This window comes from Staurois parvus, unplaced genomic scaffold (genome assembly GCF_062004578.1).
Source record: "Staurois parvus isolate SC_StPar_1 unplaced genomic scaffold, SC_StPar_1.0 ptg000249l, whole genome shotgun sequence".
NCBI classification, from domain to species: Eukaryota; Metazoa; Chordata; class Amphibia; order Anura; family Ranidae; genus Staurois; species Staurois parvus.
Window position 1 is genome coordinate 8,914,365 of NW_028318045.1, and position 23,967 is coordinate 8,938,331.

A 23,967-nucleotide genomic window follows, 5' to 3' on the forward strand; every position below is an offset into this window, starting at 1 on the left:
TCACAAATATGCTTCTTGAAGAATGGTCAAATATTCCCATAGACACCCTCCTAAACCTTGTGGGCAGCCTTCCCAGGGAAGTTAAAGCTGTTATAGCTGCAAAGAGTGGGCCAACTCAATATTGAACCCTACGGACTAAGACTGGGATGCCATTAAAGTTCATGTGTTTGTAAAGGCAGGGGTTCCAATACTTTTTGGCAATATAGTGCATATATGTTCTTCCTGGTAGGTATGTAAATTCTGTATTAGTACTGTAACTGCCTGGCCTTACTGAGTTATATGCAGTTAACAGCCAAAGCTGCATTTGCGTTTGACCCAGGGCCGGGAAGTGGCAGCTGCCCTGGGCAGGGTGGTACCATGTGAAGGCCATGGAAACCCATTCCATGAAGCTCTCTATGCACTGTTGTTGTGCTAATCTGAAGATCACACAACGTTTGGAGGTCTTTAGCTATTGACTCTACAAATCCTGCTCAGTCTGATGTGGCAGTCTGGATCAAGGAGGAAGCTGTTTTTAACATCCCACAGACATCTGCAGCAGTATTGTATATGAGGTCTGTGTGTGAGGGAGGGAGGATTAAATTGGGTACATAACTGGAGGGGAAGGGGGGCAGAGTAGCATATATTTATGCTGGAGAGGACAGTATTTGTGCTAGGAGGGGGAAGACGAAGTGGATCAGTGGTAAGAGGAGGGGTTTGGGGGGTGATATGTGGTAGGAGGGGGGCTGTGGGGATTTGTGAATGGAAATGGGGTAGAGGGGGAAATTTGTGCTAGGAGAGGGGGATTGGTGAAGAGGATTTATGCAGGGAGAAGGAATTCAGGAGGGGAGTAAGATTTGTTCTAGAAGAAAAAATGTAAAACTTTGGTGGGGGGGAGGGGGATTTGTGCTGTGGGGAGATTATGGAGGGTGAGCTAGGAGGGGAGATTTGTGCTGGGAGGTGGGCTTTTTTTTGGGGGGGGGCAGATATAGTATGTGTTAGAAAGGCTGATTTGAAGGGGGGGTTAGGGATGATGGGGGGGGGGAGTTTGGGGAGATTTGTGCTGGATATGAGGAAGGGGAACTTGTGCTGGAAGAGAGGATGAGGAAATATTTATGCTGTGAAGAGGAATTCTGGGGGTGATAGGGGTAAGGTTTTTTCCAGGAGGAGAAACTTTTGGGGGAGAGGATTTGTGCTGGGGGTGATTTGGGGGGGTGCTAGGAAGGGTAATTTAGGGGGATTTGTGCTAGGAGGGGGGATTTTGGGGGAGGAGTTATGCTAGTAGGGATGTTGAGGGGGATTTGTGCTCAGAGGGGAAATTTGAGAACTAGAGGATTTGTGCTAGGAGGGAGGAATTTGGGGAAAGAGAGGATTTGAGCTGGGAGGAGGGATGGGGGGGGTCATAGATTTATGCAGGGTTGGGGATTTCAATGAGGTAATGGAACTTGTACTGGGAAGAGGGGGGATTTTTGTTTTGGAGAATTTGCCTTTCAAAGGGAATTCATGCTTAGGGGGTAAGTGTGTAGATTAGAACTCAAATTTTCAAGGGGTTGGGGTGGGGGGGAATTTATGCCGACACAATGTTCATATATCTTGGGGGAGGGGGGCCGTTTGGCTTCTTCCCACAGGGGCGCTAGATGTCCTTGTCCAGGCACTGGTTTGACCTGTCTATCATAGTGTAGCAGTGCAGAATCCATGTCCAAGATGGGTATGTTTGTATATGAATGCTGTATATACCGTATTCATAACAGTGATATATACTGTGTTATGAACAGAACTGAAATGGATTCATAAAATATTGTCTTTCTCCTGGAATAGTGTCCAGTCCATTTTATATTATATAATGAAGGGAGCTCTCTTCTCCACTCTTGAATTCCTGTTTGTAAAATTTAAAAGATTCTAGTCACGTTAACAAGTTATATTTTAGAAGTGAATCCTAACTTTGTATTTTGGTGTTGCCATTGCCTGTCTGTCTATTTCTGTCTTCACTCCACTGACTTGTGTATACGTACTGTATGTACATCGCTCTCTCTCACAACTTATTGTGCAAACCTGAAAATGCTAGTTGCTTGGCTGTCATTTTGATCCTCTTGTTCACTGTATAGTGAGACACTGACCTAGTACAAGTGTGCAGCACTAAATTCACAACTCTCTACTTTTTACTGGTTAGTAATCCACCGGGTGCGGCATCTTTCACTTATTCAAGAGAACCTGTATTCACTTTGGACAACCAATCATGTGCAGAACAATTAATGTGTATCTAAAGCCAGTGTTTTTACAATTTTGGGCATAGAACATATTACAACAGAAAGTGAGAGGAAATTTCTCCAGGAAACCTGTGAAAGCTGACACTGGAATAGTTGTACCCATTGGAAGCTTAAAGCTGATTGCCACATTTAATGTCCCTTTAAACAGGTAATTTGGGACATTACCTTTATGTAAGCTTAGTGAAAAAAGGTTATTTTGGTAGATCATCTTCATGAAGAGGTGAAGTTGGAGGATTAGCTTGACAGCCTGTTGTCTAGTATTTGAATATAGGGATTGGTAAATGCATTTTAGGTGTTCTCATTAGATTTCCCCTAAATCTGAACAAATTTTATGCCTTTTCATTTTATTGTGTATCTATAAGCTGTTGTCATTCTAATGTATCCATTGCCATCTGCTGGTAGTCCTTAGGTACTGCACTTCATACAAAGTTCACTGCTGAAAAATAGTTAACTAAAAAACTATAACCCTGTTGATAAATTGGCCACTCCACCATTCTGCAAATAGGGTATAAAAGTGATGTACAGTGTGCTTCAGTAGCTTTACATATTGTATTCAACTATTTGCTATGTAAATAAAGTCATATATGTGTATATATATATATATATATATATATATATATATCACAGTGGCTAATTGGTTAGCATTTCCACCTGGCAGTATTAGGGTCGTTGGTTTGAATCCCAACCATGGCACCTCCTGCCTGGAGTTTGCATGTTCTCCCTGTGCCTGCGTGGCTTTCCTCCAGGTATTCTGGTTTCCTCCGACACTCCAAAGACATGTAGGTAGGTTAACTGGATCCTGTCTAAATTGTCCCTAGTATGTGTATGTATGAATGTGAGTTAGGGACCTTAGATCGTACACCCCTTGAGGGTTAGGGACTGATGTGAATGTAAAATACAGAATATATGTAAAAGCACTGTGTAAATTTATGGTGCTATATAAGTACCAAAAAAATGGAAACACTACATGATTTGCAGGTGTGAAAGTGACAACATGATTCACTTTGAAAGTGGAAGTGATATAACATTCTTTTGCTTCCACTGTGTGGTGAGATGCCTAGCTAATAGATGAGAAGCCTCATTTTCGTCATTCATTGTGTGCGCTGCTAGTAGTATGAAGCTTCAAAGAGGGCAAATTGTTGGTGCCCGCTTAGCTGGTGCCTCCGTGACTGAGGTTGCCAATGTGTTTGCCATCTCACGAGGTACAGTCCCAAAGGTTATGACGGCATATACCATTTCTGAGAAAACGTCGTCTGATAAGAATAAATGCGGTAGACGTGGTCAACTGACCAGAAGATACAAAACAACATTGCATAGGATTGTGACCCGGGATAAGAAAAGAACTGCTGCAAAAGTGACTGCAGAGCTCAATCTCAGTCCCATGAAGACTGAGATTGAGGCCTGCAGACACTTTTGCAGCAGTTGGTTTCTTATTCAGGGTCACAGTTCTGTGTAGTATAAAGAAAGAGAACCTATTAGCATAGAAACATGGGAGCTGCCTTTGCCAACTTGTTCTTAAGGTGCAAGCTGCTTAATTCTTTATCGCTTGATGAAACACTGATCAACAAGTGTGCAACCAGTGATGAGATGGCTACTGATCTGCACTTCAGGTCAATGATTCACTGAAAGGGAATGTACATGACTGTTTACTCTAGTAAAAACAAAAAATGAGCATTTTATATATATTTAGTGAGGTAAATATGAAGTATGATATAATTATACTTTAGGCTCCTTTCTTTTTTTTCCAGTGTGTGCTTTCTTTCTTTATTGTAGAGTCTGTAATCTAACCAACAAATTAAACTGACATACACACACACACAAATAGTCAGAACAGTGGCCAGAAGTTTCAATTTGAAGCAGAGTGCTTGTAAGAATATAACTAATGTTGTCTGTTTCTTTGGATAACCCATAGTGCTCATGGAATCCTTTAAAATAAATGACATTTAGTTTGCTAAAGCACCGTGTATCATAAATTATTGCTATTTTTTCAGAAAATACTATTGTGATCTTTAGTTCATTCTGCTATATTGTATCTCAGCTCTACTGTTCTCTTTCAGCCCTTGTTCAGCTACTTCTGGTCTACACGCATGTACCAAAGCAGCAGATGTACATAAGGCATTGCAGGGCCCCCTTTGATCTCTAGTGACAGTATAACAATGCAAGTGCACAACTGGGGCATACAGTGAAGGAAATGCGTATTTGATCCCCTGCTGATTTTGAATGTTTACCCACTCACAAAGAAATTATCAGTCTGAAAATGGAATGGTAGGTGTATTGCAACACTGAGAGACAGAATAGCAACAAAAATTTCAAAAGAAATGCATGTCTAACAAATGATGCACTGATTTTCATGTTCATGAGGGAAATAAGTATTTGATCCCCTTCACAAAACATGACTTAGTGCTTGGTGGCAAATCCCTTGTTGGCAATCACAGAGGCCAGACATTTCCTGTAGTTGGCCACCAGGTTTGCACACATCTCAGGAGGGATTTTGGCCCACTCCTCTTGGCAGATCCTCTCCAAGTCATTAAGGTTTGGTGCTGACGTTTGGCAACTCAAACTTTCAGCTCCCGCCACAGATTTTCAATCGGATTAAGGTCTGGAGACTGGCTAGGCCACTCCAGGACCTTAATGTGCTTCTTCTTGAGCCACTCCTTTGTTGCCTTGGCCGTGTGTTTTGGGTCATTGTCATGCTGGAACCCCCATCCATGACCCATTTTCAATGCCCTGGCTGAGGGAAGAAGGTTCTCAACCAAGATTTGATGGTACATTGCCCCATGAATCGTCCCTCTGATGCAGTGCAGTTGTCCTGTCCCCTTAGGAGAAAAACACCCCCAAAGCAGAATGTTTCCACCGCCATGTTTGGCAGTTGGGATAATGTTCTTTGGGTCATAGGCAGCATTCCTTCTCCTCCAAACACGGTGAATTGAGTTGATGCCAAAGAGCTCGATTTTGGTCCCATCTGACCACAACACTTTCAACCAGTCCTCCTCTGCATCATTCATATGTTCAGTGGCAAACTTCAGACGGGCCTGGATATGTGCTTTCTTGAGCAGAGGGAGCTTGTGGGCACTGCAGGATTTTAATCCTTGTCGGTGTAGTGTGTTACCAATTTTTTTCTTGGTGACTATGGTCCCAGCTGCCTGGAGATCATTGACAAGATCCTCACATGTAGTTCTGGAATGATTTCTCACTGTTCTCATGATCATTGACACTCCACGAGGTGAGATCTTGCATGGTGCACCAGACCTAGGGAGACTGACAGTTATTTTGTGTTTCTTCCATTTGCAAATGATTGCACCAACTGTTGTCACCTTCTCACCAAGCTGCTTGCTGATAGTTTGGTAGCCCAGTCCAGCCTTGTGTAGGTCTACAGTCTTGTCCCTGACATCCTTGGACAGCTCGTTGGTCTTTGCCATGGTGGAGAGTTTGGAATCTGATTGTTTGATTGCTCCTGTGGACAGGTATATTTTATACAGGTAACAAAATGAGATTAGCAGCACTCCCTTTAAGAGACTGCTTCTAATCTCAGCTTGTTACCTGTATGAAAGACACCTGATAGCCAGAAATCCTGCTGAATGATAGGGGATCAAATACTTATTTCCCTCATGAACATGCAAATCAGTGCATCATTTGTTAGACATGCATTTCTTTAGAATTTTGTGTTGCTTTTCTGTCTCTCAGTGTTACAATACAGCTACCATTCGATTTTTAGACTGATCATTTCTTTACGAGTGGGCAAACATTCAAAATCAGCAGGGGATCAAATACTTATTACCTTCACTGTAGGGGCAAAGCATTTTTACCAAAAACAGAAAATGAATGAACAAATATTTCCGTGGCATGATCACAAGGCATTATTCTAATGATAGCTACAGATGTGTGTGAGAAGTACTTTTGAATATATATAAATTGTGCTTTCACGTTGTTCCTGTTGTGCTTTGGCTGCAGCACGGGTGGACAGGTATATTTTATACAGGTAACAAAATGAGATTAGCAGCACTCCCTTTAAGAGACTGCTTCTAATCTCAGCTTGTTACCTGTATGAAAGACACCTGATAGCCAGAAATCCTGCTGAATGATAGGGGATCAAATACTTATTTCCCTCATGAACATGCAAATCAGTGCATCATTTGTTAGACATGCATTTCTTTAGAATTTTGTGTTGCTTTTCTGTCTCTCAGTGTTACAATACAGCTACCATTCGATTTTTAGACTGATCATTTCTTTACGAGTGGGCAAACATTCAAAATCAGCAGGGGATCAAATACTTATTACCTTCACTGTAGGGGCAAAGCATTTTTACCAAAAACAGAAAATGAATGAACAAATATTTCCGTGGCATGATCACAAGGCATTATTCTAATGATAGCTACAGATGTGTGTGAGAAGTACTTTTGAATATATATAAATTGTGCTTTCACGTTGTTCCTGTTGTGCTTTGGCTGCAGCACGGGTGCAGCACAGTGTACCCAAAGTTTTCCTGCGCATTAGCTGCGCACTCCCTTTAGATTTCTATTATGTCCTGCGGTTTTGGTGTGCTTTTAGCAATGAGTGTGAACCCTCCCTAACATGTTAAAATAATATGAGGTTTTAATGTTTGGGTTTACATATACTCTCAAAGTTTATTTGTAAAACAAAAAGCAAGCACAAAAATAGGATTAGAAAAAGAGAAATAAAGATTGATGCAAAATCATTAGTTTCCTCTAAAGAATGTTAATTGCAGAGCTCAGAAAGTTTTGATACCAGAGGATTAAAACAACAACAACTAGTGTTTTTTAAAAGGTCAGCAATTGCAGCCTCCTTGTTTTTCTTTTAATAGGTTTTCTTTAAAGCCCAACTCTGCTCAGAAAAAAGATCTCTTTTAGTGGGGCTGTGCCTGCACCGCAAAGTTTATTAGCTCACCAGGGAGAGAAGAAATTGGTTTACTTACCTGGTCCTCCGCTTCTCCAGCAGATGGTGCATCCCCATGATCCAGCAGTGGACTGTCCCCCAAAGTCTTCATGTCTAGAGCAGGGCAATATTGCAGCTCCTATCATTCTACCATGCAAGGTTCACATGTATCTTTTCTGTAAGGATTTCAGCTTGCCATCCTTACTAATCGTCCCTGTCTTTCAGATATCAAAGATTAGCTCTTGGTCATTTTTTCCCCAGTGTTCATTTTCACACCTGACCAGCTTTAGCAAATATGGCATTTTCCTGTATGTTAGATTAACTTCAGCATGTGACATTATGCACAATTTTAACTAATACTATTTTTGATCATCACTTGAAATGGAAAATTATATTACAATTCAGCATTTCAAATTTTAAAAGATAACTATTCAGTTAACCTGTTATAAGTGGAAATATGTACATTGTGGCAGTTGGGGACAGCTTGGAGGCTTATTTTCACCTGGTCAGTTGAAATGTCTTTTCAGTGGAGAGAATTTTATAAACCTGAACAGGTTTTAGAGACTCACCCTCAACAGCTGCCTTTTATAACGTAGGTGAACTTTAAAGTGGAACTAAACCCTGCTATTCTTTTTAGCCAATGAAGCTTCCATCCTGGCCTCTGTTTGCTCTGTAGTGGCCATGATGGTGCTGCTCATGTGATCAGTTATGACACCAGCCATTTGATGGTTTGTCAGTTTGGTTGACAGCACAAGCAAATGTGACAGTTATTGTTCCCGGCATGCCCGGAATGTCATTGTTAAATTGATGGGTTTGGTTCTGCTTTGACCCCCGGTTCACATCTATGCGGCCATGTGGGCCGCGTTTTACACGGGCACGAGAGCCTGTCATTTGAATGGACTCCCGCGCTCGTGACACGCAGGGTAAAAAGTCCCTGCACTTCTTTGGAAAACGCAGCCCGCACGGGAACCTCAGTTCCCAGTACGATTGTGTTTTCCAGTGCGGGCAGCGTGCCATCAGAAGTAATGGCACCCGCCCGCGGGTCCGCATTTCTCTTTGCGGGTGGTGCGGCTGCACGGATTTTCATGTGGATCCGCGGTGGCACCACCCGCACAGATGTGAACCTAGGGTAAACCCCAACTGAACTTTCAGTTTAAATCAGCTAAATATATTCCAGGTGAGAAAAAACAATGGCTTTTAGATTATTTTCCTTACAAAGTAGCCAAAGTCAAAGTAGCCCATCCCCTGCCAGAATGCTATACAGAAAAACCTCTGCTCTCTGTGTAGAAGCAGTGGTCTCTCTGAAGAGGACTGACACACCCCCTGCTAAATCAAAGATAGATCTCTACAGTCAGAAGAGAGATTTGGTGGTTGGAGAGCTCTAGCTATGACACGGGGAGAGGATCACAGCTTCCACACAAAGAGCAAGGGTCCTTATCTGCAACATGCTGGCAGAGAATAGGCATTTCTACTCAGGCTGTGGTTGCTTTCAAAAGACAACCAACAGTTAGACTTTGCATACTTTTTGTTTTGATGTACCAGGAATGTATTTATCTGAAATAAAATGAAAGATCAATTGAACATTAAAGAAACTGAACGTGGTTAAATGTTACATATATTTGCACCTTGGTCTCTGCAGATATATGTGTTCCTTATGTTGCTCTTATAACATTTGTGTACTTCAGTGTCCCCCTCTTTTCCATATAACCATGGATTGTGATATCTTTGTACATATGTCTAATTTATCAGTTTCTTGTAGATTGTCAGCAGCCTGCTGCCTCAACGCCACAATGTTCACAACTAACCCAGCGACTAGACTGTCCGACCGCCAGGTAACGTGCAACTAACCCTTACCGCCATGCCTCTTTTCAAATTTGCTTGTCGCATGCTGAGTCTGCCTGATTGTCACTAGACTAACTTCTCTAATGTCCTCTGTTCCTCCAAAAACAGTATACTGACTACTAACATGTCTAATGCATGTCACAAATTAGGTTTTGCCTTAATATAAACTAGCCTGCATGGATTAGAAAATTCCAGCCAAGTTTGATAGGTTGTAGTGGTCATCACAAGAACTTGAAACATTCAGAAAACATATATAATGTTAACCAATATTACATGTAAACAATGGGTGCAAATATACAAATTTTTTGACATACTGTGCAAGTATACAAAGTGTTTTTGCACATTATGGTAGACTTACCAAGAAAATTAATCCCTTCCAACTCTTCAGTGTCCACACTTTCTTCCTTTTCCAGTACTTCCACGTTCACCTGACCTTTTTCCAAATTCGGAGCCATCTTGATTAGTCAGGTTGGAATGGCGCCACTGCTGTGTATGTGCATGGTCTGCCCATCTGAGGCTCACTGTACATGCTTCAAGGCAGGGAGAATCAATGATGACAGAAGGGACTAACAGAGTTCAATTACAAAAGTAAATAGGATTTGCACTTTGCAAGTGAGTTTTCCCCTATGTTTGGTAAATACAGCTCTGCTGACTTTCATATCCAAGCACACGCAAGCACAAATACTGTTTTAATTTTGTTTTTCTATCATGTGATTGGGTATTCTTTGTGAAGTTAATTTTCACCGAATTCACTTCGAAAAGAGAAATTGCAAAGTGAACAGACTATTTGCTTTTAGTAAATCAACCCCACAGAGTCTCTTCTGTCATAAAAAGACCACCTGGCAGTATTTTTTAAAAACAGGGTTCCTCCCACTCCCCGCTACATTAATACTGTGCCGTGTATTGACATAGCACCTGGCAGATGGTCACATTGCATATTATTTTAGTTTTGGATAGACCTGAAAAGTATTTGTGTTGAGTTTTACATTTTGTCTGTGCCTTCATATAGAGGATTTTTTTTTTTTCACTTATTGACTATCTGATTGCCATCAAATAGACCAGAAGAGGGGGATTTTCTAAATTTTCCAACCTGTCTGACAACCATCAAATAAATAGGAAATATAGAAATTTTCTTTTACTTCCTGTTTTGTCCAACACCCATCAAAAAGACATACTAGGGTTGATGTACTATTATTTTTTATTTATTTCAGGTACTTATATAGTGCTGTCAATTTACACAGTGCTTTACATACATATATATTGTACATTCACATCAGTTGCTAACTATCAAGGGGCGTACTATTAACCTACCAGCATGTCTTTGGAGTGTGGGAGGAAACCGAGTACCTGAAGGAAACCCACACAGGCACAGGGAGAGCATGCAAACTCCAGGCAGGTGGTGCCATAGTTGGGATTCAAACCGACCCTAGTACTGCCAGATGGAAGTGCTAACCATTTAGCCACTGTGCTGCCCTAAAGATAAATAGACCGTTTACTTTGTAAGGGAATTTGCCCCAGAGCATTGCCCCAGTGGCGAAATTTCACTTTGTAAAGAATATCCAAACATGTGCACTGTTAGATTTTAAAACAAATTTAATTTTTGCTTGTATATGATTGGATGATTGAAGTCAACAGAGCTTCACCTCATTCAGTATGTTCTGGGGTAAATTCCCTTGCAAAATACAAATTCTCATGGAAAGTGAACAGCCTTTTTGCCTTTAGTAAATCAACCCCAGTGTATACACCATATGAGGAGTACAGTTGAGGTTGTTTGTAGTTCTATATTTGTATATTAATTTGATCAGAAATTTTGGTGATTTTTGAGTCTTTTTGTCTAGTGGTGCACACATTTGCTGCTGTGTTTGATTGTATCCTATTTACTGTTGGTATTTACGATGATTGCCCTATACAGTGATATATATCTGTGAAAACACCAATCAACTTAAAGTTCAAATAAATGTGCAGTCTGTAGTGCCATTGTGTAACCTTCTTCCAAAATAATAGGTGCAAAATGACTGTGAGGTGCTCCCCTCCTTTGTTCCCACACTTATGCAGGCCATAGATGGTTCGTTTATCGGCTGATTTTTCGTCTGAAAGAATAATCGTCCGATTTTCGCACTGTTAGTTGGGCAATGGCATCAGCATATTTTTGCAGTTCCTCCTCATTTCTTTTATCGGTCATGCTGGAAAATGTGTGAAAAAACGACCGATTTTCGCAATCATTGGTGGCAACAGAACGACCGATGTTTCGTTTTTTTGGTGAAAAATTGGCCGATAAGCGAACTGTCTATGGCCTGCATTACTGACAGTTGTGGACTTTTGTATGTGAAGAGACTAATGTGCTTGTATTGCAAATTCCTTGTGATTGCTGGGATTTGGGGATTGGCTACCATGTGCAGCTACACCAGATTCTGAGTGCTCCAGTTTTAATAAATCTCTCCCTATCAAAAAAGTGAGCTGACTTGGCTTTTTTAGGAGAAGAGTATGTAATATGCTGTGCAAAGTATCTAAAAATTACAAAAAATATTTCTTAAGGCTTATGACAAACTAATTTGATTTCAGGGCAGGGGTTTGGTGCTAGATGTAATTTACTGTTTTGGATGTGAACAAGGAATGTTGACTCCTAACATTTTAGTTTTGCAAAGATACGTTTTGCCATATAAATAACAGCACTCAGGATCTTATCTCTCTAAAATTCTTTAGTTAACATCGGCTGCTTTTCAGGTATATGGCTCCCTCTAGTGGAAAATGCAGAAGCAACAACAGAGAAGAGTTTTTAAAGCCCAGTTCTAGGAATCTTTTGAATTTTCTCTTCCAGTGAGACTTTGTCCTCACTGCAAGGGTTAGCTGTTTTGTTTAGGTTTAGGGGGCATGGAAAAGTAGATTTACTTATCCGATCCTCCATCCTCTAAGCTGCTAGATTGGTCCCTGTCGTACTTTTTCCCCCCATGCTGCTTTGATTTAAGGTCCTGACATCATCAAGACTATTGAGGGGTCTGTAGCCATGCATTGGACATTGGGAACTTCTTCACTGATAGCAAGTATCCCCACACCAAAAACATGCAACACCCCGATCACAAGGCCATCCCATATTATAACAAATTTATACTTAGTTGTTTTTTTTTTTTTTTAATGAACAGATAATAATGTTTTCTTAGGTTAAAGTTAAGATTCAGACTGATATGAAAAACCTTTGAAGTCATGTATTTAAATATATGTCTATTGGTTAGATTCCTCTGATCTCCTGTCCAGTGATCTGAGCAAATCATACTGTTATTCAAATGCTCTGAACATTTTTAGAGTGGGGAGTAGCACATATAAAATGGTCTACTTACAGTCATGGCCAAAAATATTGAGACGCCTTCATTTCTGTCAGATAATGCATCACTTCGCCCAGAAAATTGTTGCAATTACAAATGTTTAGGCATTCTCATGTTTATTTCTTTTGTTTGTATTGGTATGACATCAAAAAGTCGAGAAACAAAACTCCAAAAATGGACTGAACAAAATTAATGGCACCCTTAATTTAATATTTGGTATCACACCCCTTCGCTTCCTGTACCCATCAATGAGTTTCTAACACCTCTCTATTGGAATTTTGGAGCACTCTTCTTTCGCCAACTGCTTCAGGTCTCTCAGATTGGAAGGGCTCCTTTTCCCAACTCCTGTTTTGAGATCTTTCCACAGGTGATCTATGGGACTGAGATCTGGACTCATTGCTGGCCAGCTCAGTACTCTCCAGTGCTTTGTCTGAAACCATTTGTGGGTGCTTCTTGACGTGTGCTTTGTGTCATTGTCCTGTTGTAAGATCCTTGACTTCTGACAGAGATACAACTTTCTGACACTGGGCCCTACATTGCACCCCAGAAGTCTTTGGTAGTCTTCAGATTTCATAATGCTATGCACACGGTCAAGACATCCAGTGCAAAGCAACCCCAAAACATCATTGAACTTCCACCATGTTTGACTGTCGGGACCGTATTCCTTTCTTTAAAGGCCTAATTTTTTTTTCTGAAAACTGTAGACTGATGGGCTTTACCAAAAAGGCGTAATTTTGTTTCGTTTGTCCACGAGACATTCTCCCAAAAGGATTTTGACTTCCTCAGGTAAGTTCTGGCAAACTCCAATTTGGCTGTTTTATGTTTCTGTTTCAGCAGTGGGATCCTCCAGGGTCTCCTACCATAGCGCCCCTTTTCATTCAGGTGGCAACGTATAGTGCGAGCTGACACAGTTGTACCCTCTGCCTGAAGGTCAGCAAGAATTTGTCTGGAAGTTGATCGAGGTTCTTCAACCACCATTCCAACAATCCTTTGTTGCAATCTTAGATCAATTTTTTGCTTTTGTCCACATCCATAGATATTTGCTAGAGTGCGATGTGCTGAAAACTTCTTGACAATGTTGCGCACAGTGGACACAGGAACATTAAGATCTCTGGAGATAGACTTGTAACCTTGAGATTGTCCATGCTTTTCCACAATTTTTGTTCTCAAATCCTCAGACAATTCTTTGCTGCTCTTTTTCTTTTCTATGCTCCATGTGGCACACAGAGACACACAACAGAAAGGTTGAGTCAATTTTTCACAATTTGAACTGGTTGCCAGTGTGATTTCTATATTGTCAGCACCTGTTAATTGATACAGGAGAGTTTAATTACAAATTACAGGAGCATCACAAACTTTGAATTCAATTATTTCTTACAATTTTTAGAAGGTGCCAATAATTTTGTCCAGTCCATTTTTGGAGTTTTGGGTGGAATGTGTCAGATTTGGCTTTTTGATTCTCCAATTTTTGTATCATACCAATACAAACAAAAGAAATAAACATGAAAATGCCTAAACATTTGTAATTGCAACAATTTTCTGGGCGAAGCAGTGCATTAACTGACGGAAATGGGTGCAAATATTTTTGGCCATGACTGTACATGGGTTCTCAAGTTAAATAACTAGATGTAATTTTTTTTTTTTTTATCAACCATATCAAATATGAAATTAAATCTATTGTTGTGTGACTAGTTTTATAGAGGTATCTAACCCCATGGCAGTCAGTTATTTGCTGTTATAAGAGAAAATATAATTTAGTAAAGTCCATATGATATGGGAAAAGCTTGTATTTGAGGTTTATTGAACTACAGGCAGATAAAAAATACCTATGAAAGCAGTTGTGCATTTATTAGCAAAAAACTAAATACATTTCTGATTTTGACTTAATGCAGCCCCTGTACAGCAGCACTCAGACTGGGAAAGGGAGGGGCAGTATTCAAGTGTCCTCAATTTACATGTGCTAATATAAAAAAACTCCATTAATGCATTGCTGCTCCTTCATGGTCCAGTCACTGGCTGGGGGCAAGGAGGTTACCTACTTGTCTTGATTAACTGCAGTAGAAAATATTCAGGTCACCAGCCCAGTTGTCCAGTGCAGTAGAGCTGTGTAAATTCTAGAGCTGGATGGACAGGAAAATAATACCGCAGTTAGGACATCTCCCATATACAGTAGGTATTTAGCTGTTTGCCTGGAGTTCGGTCCTAATAGTTATTAATTGTCTAAAGTGTTTTTTTTTTAGGTTATTAAACATTTGCATGCCTTTTTTATCTTCCAGTCCTAATCTAGCACTCCGAGAAGAGAAAGAACATTCCAGGTCACAGTGTGCCCCCCTCAAATGTCTTTCCAAAATGCCCCCAGATCCATAGACTCCAGCGGAGATGCTATAATGGGACTTACTGAGAAGACATCGCTAGACAGGCGGTCAGTTCTGGAGGTGTCCGTGCTGCTGAAAATGTGGACACTTAACTTCTCAATATGCAGAGACCTGGTTTATACCAAGAAAAGAAAAGCACAGAAAACTGGGGATCTGAAAATGATGAGAGGACAATACTATGGCATCCTCACGTCAGATGCTGGCCATATGGGAAAAATCCAAGATGGTACCTTCCGTGTTACACACCTGAGTGTTATGGGATGCTGAAAACCAATATTTGGAGCCGCATTAGTACTTACCTAACTTAACTTAGGTCATTCATAAGATTTTATTGTGTTTTTATTGTCATTGAGAGCATGATATTTATTTTTTTTATATATAATTTTGCACATTTTTTTGCTGTGTCCTGAATACTGAATGAAAGACCCATTCATTGGGTGTCTCTGTAAGGCTAGGGCTTAGGGAAGGCACTTTTCTTGGGTAACAGCAGATTAACCTAATTGGACAAAGTACTACAGCTGTGCAGAACATACATGGATGGAGTTTCAAACCAGATTTCTAAAGAGTTTGGATGGCCAAGCACACAATTGCCACTGTCTCTGTGACCACACAAAAAATGGTGACAAACTTTCCCTAGGAGGTACAGACACAGCAGTAAATACCCAGAAGAGGTTCTTATCCTTCCCTGTCCTATATTAATATAAACAAAGTCTTGCTGGACTTGTGCTATAATGCTGAACTCCAGCCTTCCCTTCAGTCTTGAACAGTTGTAAAGGCTATTCTCCTGTATTAAAATTTCTTACTCTGATGTCACTGCACACTGTGGGTTTCTCACAATGTACATTAGAAGCTGCAGCACATCAGAGAGAGCCTGCCTTATTTCCTTGCTAGAGGATATCCAGCATCATCTTGCTCTTTCCTCCCCAGCTTGACCAACCTTTTTTATTCATTGGATCTCAGTCTGCCTAGGAACACCTACTTGTCCAAACTGACATCCACCCATCAAGGCATTTTGATATTTGTATAACTCCTTCCAGGAGGCAGTCCACTGCTTACATCATGGCTGAGGGCTCTTGAGAGAAGTGCTGAAGCAGGGTGCTGTGAATGATCAGGAGGTTATGAACAGCACCCTGCCGGCCCTCCAGCCATGATCTTCCTGCATTACCTTACAGAAGCACAGAGACCTAATGATGACATCACTGGGACTAAAATAAAATATGTCATGAAAAAACAGGTTTAAAAAAGTAATTAGCATTTTGAAGAAAGGGGAGGAAGGAATCAGGAATGGCAAAAACATAAGCAAATGAAACCTTATCTTTAGTTGTAATGCTTACTTCTTACTTGTTAGAAGAAATATGTTCATTCACATCGAAAAACTATAGAATACTCATCAACCAAAACATATTTTCTAAGCCAAGCCCTAGATGACTCAATTTTCTTTCCTGCAAGCACAGGTTGCAGGAAAGAAAAATCACTCTATTCCCCTATCAACACAGTAAGTCGATGGATCTACTGCAATACAATCAGCCTGCCTATACATGGATAGAATCTGCTGATCCAGCCCAGATTTGATACATTTATGGCTGTGCTTTACAGAGCTGGGAAGGGTTATCAAAACTACCACGGTTTTATTGCTGTGTTGGTGACATCTGTGATCCCGAATCTTCCCAATAGACTCAACAGTAGCAATTAAAGCTTCACACTGATCTGCTGCACTTTGGCCACAGCGCAGCGTACCTGTGGTTTTCGTGTGGTTTCCATGGTTTTGGTGCGTTTTCTGAAAGTGCACCAAGAGTCCTGCATGTACTGTACCCACACAGCAGCTAAAGCACAGTGCGGGCAATGTGAAAGCACCCTAAAGCCTAACAAAGTCTCTGACCCTTTCCCATGCTATTCAAATTGAAACAATAAGATCTGACTGGAGTTTTACTTTAAGAAAATGTATATTGATATATAAGTGCCTTGATGGATGAAACACACAGAAGTCATGCAGTCAAGCATAATAATTTTTTTTCACTTTGGAGAGATTGGCGAGGAATTAGAACCCCTATTAGGTTTTTATTGCTGTCTGTGTACCTTTTTGAAGATTCAGCTTCTCTATTTGATCTGATGATCATCATCCCTGGGACTTTAAGGCCCGTTCTCATGGGCATATAAATCTGTACACCCATGTGATGGGGAGCCTTCAGCCACTTGGGATGCACAGAAGTTTCATGCAGGGACATGCAGGCAGCCAGTTGAAATTAATGACAGGCACCAGCTGCATGGACCTGCACAGACCTCCACATGCATCCCCGAGTGCACATCCGTACAGTTCCGATGCACAAATCTGGGCACAGACAGAATGCATTCTGATTTGTGAACTGGACCTGCATGTGCAGTCTGGGATGCATGTGGAGGTACATGCAGGTCTGTGCAGCTAGCTCTCTGTCATTGATTTATACATGCTAATGAAAAGAAAACTGCCCAAAGAGTGGGCAAAAAAGTAGTTACTATTGTGGCAGATATCATATAAGGTGAAGATTCTAAAAAATCAGTCCTTGATACCAAGTATCTTAAAACATCAAGTTTATTAGTATTAATACTTTGTTTGAAAGTGAAATTTCGGTGTGGACTTAGACAACTTACATCGTGAGTTCAATTTGTGTAAACAACATGATGCATAACACAGACATAACATTCAAAAATAATAAAAAATCCACGTCCGGACACTTGTTAATATACTGATATATAAGCAGCGTACCGTAGCAATATACTGCCTAAGAGTATAGCACATAGAAATCAAGGTAACCCTTTTGGTTACAGTGACAGTGCTTGCAATTAAGCGATAAACTATGCTGGCATATATCTACATTTGCCTTATTTATTGTTTTTGTAATATGATTTATACATGCTGCCTGCATGCCACTGCACCAAACACCTGTACATCCTGGGGGACTGAAGATGGCCCTTTACACAGAAGTACGGATTGGTACGTCCATGTAAATGAGGCCTTAGTGAGTGAAAAATCCCACATTTGTAATATACACCAGAAAGGGAAAAAGAGAATTGTTCCAGTGAGGATGCTTGTTCCAGTGACAGTTGTCAAACCTAAGATTACCCCTCACATCCTGTTGTATCTACAGGGTAGAAAGAGAAGGCAAATCCCTCCAATGGGAAACAGACGCTAAGCTCTTCCCTACTGTATCCAACACTCATTTAAAACCTTAGTGCTTACTTGAAATTATTGACATATATGTAAAGCTCCAAGTCAGTGGAAAGATTTCCTTTAAAGAATTTTTTTTAATTTGTTGCCTAATCCTAGTTTACACCGACAAGCCATTGATGAGAAGTACGGTTTGTTTGTTATAGTCTACTAAAAATTCATGCTTTAGTCGAACACTGATCATTCTTCACAGAGTTTTGTTTGCTTCAGGAGAGTTTGATATAATTATAGATTTATTTTTAAATCATGAATGGTTTCTTTGACCCAAGTGTGGTCTTTAATGGTCAATAAAAGTTATTGCGGGTGGAGTGAACTAGAATGTCACTAATGTCCTGTTCAGTCAAAGCACTGGTATGTTCATGCACTCATTCCTTTAATTACTGTTGGACAATAAACAATATATATTGCTAGAGGGAGGAGCTGGTCCTACATGGCTGATTGGGCAGCTCATATCTTTTTCTGAGTTGCAAAAAATCTAATGTATTTGGTCATCCATGGTGGCTAGATCATGGGGGAGCATCTGGGTTTACGGGCAGGTAGGCCTAAATATACCTCAGCTACCTAATAAATAATCAGAAATGGGTCAAGACTGACCATGAACATAATCAATCATTTTAGAGGAGTTAAAAAAGACCTTGCATGAACCCTCCATCCCCTTGATTAAAAAACACTTCATACCTAAGCAATCAGTTGTTGCACCGATACTGGTATCAGTGCCAATACTAAGCATTTGCATGAGTATCGGTACTGGTTGCTTTGATACCGGAAACCAATATCTTCACGCTCAGTTCTTTCAGTTGTCAGTGGGATTCCCTGCTGACAGCTAAAATGTAAACTAAAAATAGCCTGCAATTACTGGTTGTTAAGGGGCGGGGCTGCCGCATTCCTAACAACCAAGGACTCATTCAGCTGACGGTGGGGTAAAAAGAAAAAAAAAGTATCCTTTATCAACAACATTGCTCAGCTGCTAAAACAGAAATATAAAAATAAACATTGTTTCATTTTGTATCTTTCTGTTTATTCATCTACAAATCAAAGGGATGAACTTCGATCTGCAGATGAAGTCAACCTGCCAAATAAAAAAAAAGGTTTTGGGTTTTTTTTGTTTTTGCTTTATTTTTATTAAATGTTCCTCTGTTTAACCCCCTTATTAACCTTTTATTCTAATCAACCCCATTTAACTCCTTATTCTCCTTCTTTATTAAGTTATTATTTTCCTGCTGATGTTTTTTTTGTTAATTTCTATTTTATAAACTGTAATTAAAACTTTTTTTTGTTTTTGTTTGCTTTGTTCATTAACATTTTTTCACCTTTAACATATATTTACACGTTTCACATCGGAAAAAGTGCAAAATTGAAAGAAATAACTGTATTTCATTTGTAAATAACGTTTTGCACCAGAATCATAGTTTTAGTGTCATTGTAAACAGGAAAATTTACAGAATAAAATGTGCAATAACACTATTTTAAAACTAACACTGCTCAAAAAAAGTGAGTTTTTGTTAGCTTTTTTACATTTAAAGTAGAGCTTCACCCAAAAGGGGAAGTTCTGCTTTAAGGCTTTGTCCCCCGATTCCCATTAAGGATTGGCAACTTTGGGGAGCGGAGAGTGGAGGGGGTACCCGAATTTCACTCCCACTTCCGCTGTGATCACCTAGGTGATCGGAAACAGAAGTTGTCCTCCTCCCCACAGTCTTCTGGGAGTCATGACAGGTCCCAGAAGACTACGGGACCATTCACAAAGCACAGCACTACACGTGAATGCGCAGTGGGCACCCGGCTGTGAAGCCACAAGCTGTCACAGCCGGGTGCCCACACTGAAGATGCCAGCACTGAGAAGACAGGATGGTCGGTCAACCCAGCCGGTAAGAGGGCACTGCAGGATCGAGGGACAGGTAAGTGTCCATTTTTTAAAAGTCAGCAGCTACAGTTTTTGTAGCTGCTGACTTATTTTTTTTAATAAACTGCCTCATCCAACTGGACCTCTGCTTTAATTTAAGAATTGTGAAAAAAATATCATCGTTGCCAGACAAAATTCACGAAAAAGAAAACCTTATTTGTCCTTAAAACAACAATGTATGTATGACGTTGTCATCTTAAGTAATGACAAAGTTATCACCGAATAAACAGGTCCATATCAGAAATTTAAAAATTTCTCTGGTCCATAGGGGTGAAAAGGTGTGAAAGCTGAAGTGGTTAAGGAGCGGGGCCGCCACATCCTTAAAAACCAATCATACATTCAGCTGTCAGCTGATTCCCCTGCTGACAGCTAAAGTGTAAACAAAACAATTGCCGACAGGTATTGGTAACTGGTATCGGCGAGTACAAAAAATGGTATCGGTGCATCCCTACTTTTAATAGCTCCTATTAGCAAAGAACAAGTGGGCAGGCTTGGGAACTCAGGTGCAGACATTGGAAGCCTGGCACCCTACTAAAAGTGAGTTATTATATTTGAGTAGATAGTTAACCCCCTACCCCTGATATGTACCTTCCCTATACTCTCCTATTGTCCACTATCTGAGTGCCAGAACTCTAAGTTAAAAGCCTTGTGTAAGCTGTAAATAGGACCATCCCCCTCCACGTGACAGTGGTCACATGGTTCCCCATACCTGAAAGTACTAAGCCCTGGATGTCAAATTAACAATTAATGTGATAGTTTTTTCTGATGAATATTAGTCAACATATTATTGCATTTGTTATCCCAAATACTTTCCACACTCTGCCATGTGGAAACATAATATAAGAAGTCCCAGCACTTTTTGTTATCAATTTTAATTAGTTACATTCTAAAATATTAAATTGGAAAAAATAAATCGGACCACATCCCCCCTCAAGCATTACATTTGCAACATACAGTACATAACATACAAAGTTTACAGTAAAAAAGACAAGCTATTCATTATTAGTACCAAATATTTCTAAGTTGCTAAAGTAAAGGACAGGTCTAAGGATAGATCATAAGGAATAATTACTAACAGATGTCTAAAAATGTGGGAGCATGTACCAACAGTAAATTATTTTTACATTTAAAAAATGTGCATTAATCTTCCAGGACAGAGTCTTTATGCGTACTCTTTTAAACCGTAAAAGCACTTAGGCATGCTAAAGTAGCCCTTAAAGTCATATTATCATATGTGAAAGTCTACTTTAGCATGTCATCGGTGATATTGCAGTTTGATTAATCAGGATCTTTGTATTATTATGCAGTTGGTTGTGATGACAAAGAGGTGTTTTGCTTATTGGCACTAAATATGATTTGTTGGTCATTGGTGAATGCTAATATGCATTTGTATTAACTGTAGCTTGGATAAGGATAGATCTATGCAATTAGCCCCAAAGTGCAGTTTAGCATTTATGTGTGTTGTCTGGCACTACTAATTTTTAACATTATTATTAACCGTAAAAGTGAAATTGTTGCTACAAATTGCAGTTCTGAATGTAGACTGTTGGGTTGGAAATAACTTATGATGTCAGTACTGCTTCTTGATTTGATTTTTAATTTTAGTTAGGCTTTGAAATATAAACATAAACATATTTATAATCAAAGTTCATTTTGTGGATGCTTGACCAAAAATTAGATCAACCAACAAAAATAATTAAAAAAAAAGCAGCCCTTGCTGTTTTACTCACATCTAAAAAGCTGTCCCACAGACTCCCCCAGTCACAGACCCAGCGCCAGCCCTATTACAGGTTTTATATTAAAGCCTCCAAAGAGTTTCAGCAAATTTTCTTAAACCTATTTAAACTATATAAACTTTTTTCTACATTTTTAAATATTGTAGAAAAAAACACACACACATGGCACAATTCTTTTTTGTGCCTATACGGCACTGTCCTCCTAAAATTTGCAGATTGTGGTCCAGCAAAGATCCTTTCTGGCCATCCTACTTCCTGTGAGCCCAGGCTGTCATGGACACACCCCCTGGGAGTGTCATCACAGCCCCTGAGCACACAGTACTATTTATCACAATGTGGACCACCCATTTCCCGGGCAAGAAGGACCCATGATGCCATAAGACTGGCTAGATGCAATTAAACATATTATGGGGTTTACGTAATATATGCAATGTGATACGTTTAGAACAAATACAATGGAAATAGTCCTGGACTGTGATAAATGAAAAGCAAAAAGGGGTTTACTAAAGGAACACTTTTTACTTACTGTAGTGAAATAGCCATCCAAACACGTGCAACAGATTATCCTTTGTCATCTGCAATGTCTTTATGTACATAACCAGAAACATTGCTGTTGCAAATGCTATATCTTTATTCAAACGTAACAAAAATAAAGCAAGTAATATGTACTGCACCATTTTAAAGACAGCCATATTTATTTTCTGTTTTGATGTGTTTTTTTTCAATTAGCATATTTGGGGCTTTTTGTATCAGTTCTGTTGCAGAATATACCAGTTATATTCCATTTGATACAAAATCAAGTTGTCTTACAGGTTGAAAACTTCAAGAGTTTACTCCATTAAATTGTCAGGTGTATGTCTTTTTTTTCTGTCATCCAGCTTTTCTTTAAAATAATTTATTTTTCCGTATTAATTTATTTATTAATTTATCATTCATAGCCATTTTGGTAAGGAGACCAACCTCTAACCTGTTATTTTTGTTTAATTATTTTTCTGGTTTATGTAATTCAGTTGGGATCACTTAGAATTAATAATGTAATTTATTTTTTATGCTTGATATATAGTAAAAATGTTTTTTTATTTTTTAATTGCAGTATTGTTTTAATAATTTTAAGCACTTGTGTCAGTGACCACTGTTATATTGCAGGTTTACAAGAAAGGTAAAAGTTTTTTTATTTACAATACCTCATTTAATTTCACAAAATAAATTATTGAATTATCAAAGTCAAATTACCTCGAATTGCAGGTTAAATTTCTGCACTACAACTTGTGATTTCCCTTCTGTAAAAATATGTAAATGGTGAGCAGACCTGCTGTACAAAAAAAGTTCCTTGCACTGCTTTTTTTTTCCATCATTTGTACTATGCGGCAAAGATTGAAATTTTGGATAATATTACAAATTAAACTATCAGTTCAAACTGCTTTTGAATGTGGAATTAATAAAAACAGAATGGTAATACAAAATTTATTTTTATATGTGCAATCATATGAATGGTAGGGTGTCATTTTGGTTGTTTTACTTGCTCTACCTCAGTATTGAGACCTGATCTCTCCCATATCCTGCCTCCTCCAAAATCAAGACCTGATCAATACATTGCTCTCCCGTCCCCCAGTGTCAAGATCTGTCCTATCCATTGCTTAGCCTTCCCCTGGCCTTAAAGCCCATTTCCAGAATATAGACAAAATCTACTCTTGCAGTGGGCACCTACCCCCCTTCCCGCACTGCAAGGTCCACTGCTCGCTACATCTAGAGATGTGAGAATAAATAGTAATTCTTACCTTACTCCTTACAATTCTTGACTCTGTCCAACTGATGTCTCCCATAAAGCCTTCTCAGGCGATCTTTGCCTTGGTCACAAGCCTGCCTCCTAAATGTACAATGCGGGGTTAATAGTAGTGATGGGCCGAACACCCCCCTGTTTGGTTCGTAGTCGAACATTCGAACCTTATGAAAGTTCAACCGTGTACTTCAAACATAATGCAAGTCTATGGGACTTGAACTTGCAAATTAAAAATTGCACATTTTGCAGGCTTACATGCAAGTTATTGGCCATAAAAAGTGTATAGGGACTTGGGTACTGCCCTGAGGGATATGAATCTGTTAAAAAAAAAAAAAACATCTAAAAAACTACTGTTTTTAAAGGAGCAGCAATTTTTCATTGTTATAACATAGTGCCGCGTGGTGAATACATTGAATACAACTTAAAAGTCCATAATGTGTGCTTGATCCGTGCCTTTATAATTTGTTCACACAACAGGTGCTCTTTATTGCCTATATCCACATATATTCCTATAGGTGCTCCTCCACCAGAGACATACATATATATTCTCACCTCCTTTTATGACCCAAATTGTATAGGTCAAATACCGCCTTTCCCTTTTAACCCGGGTAGGTATACTGTATAAATGACTCCACTTTCCTCCTCACTCTGCTGCAAACTGTACCATCTCCTC

The 23,967-nt window shown here is 39.6% G+C and overlaps 1 protein-coding gene across 3 annotated transcripts in view; it reads left to right on the top strand.

Annotated features, from left to right (window-relative positions):
* Positions 1-22,934, top strand: part of BICD1 (BICD cargo adaptor 1) — a 274,101-nt gene extending 251,167 nt beyond the window's left edge. For 2 of the 3 annotated variants that reach the window (XM_089680737.1, XM_089680740.1), the window contains 2 exons: positions 8,896-8,968; positions 14,575-22,934. In XM_089680737.1, coding sequence (XP_089536863.1) covers positions 8,896-8,968; positions 14,575-14,665 — 164 coding nt within the window. In that variant the 3' untranslated portion in view covers positions 14,666-22,934. The remainder of the gene's footprint in view (positions 1-8,895; positions 8,969-14,574) is intronic. The other variant, XM_089680741.1, reaches the window with a different exon arrangement.
* Positions 22,935-23,967: the final 1,033 nt, after the last annotated feature.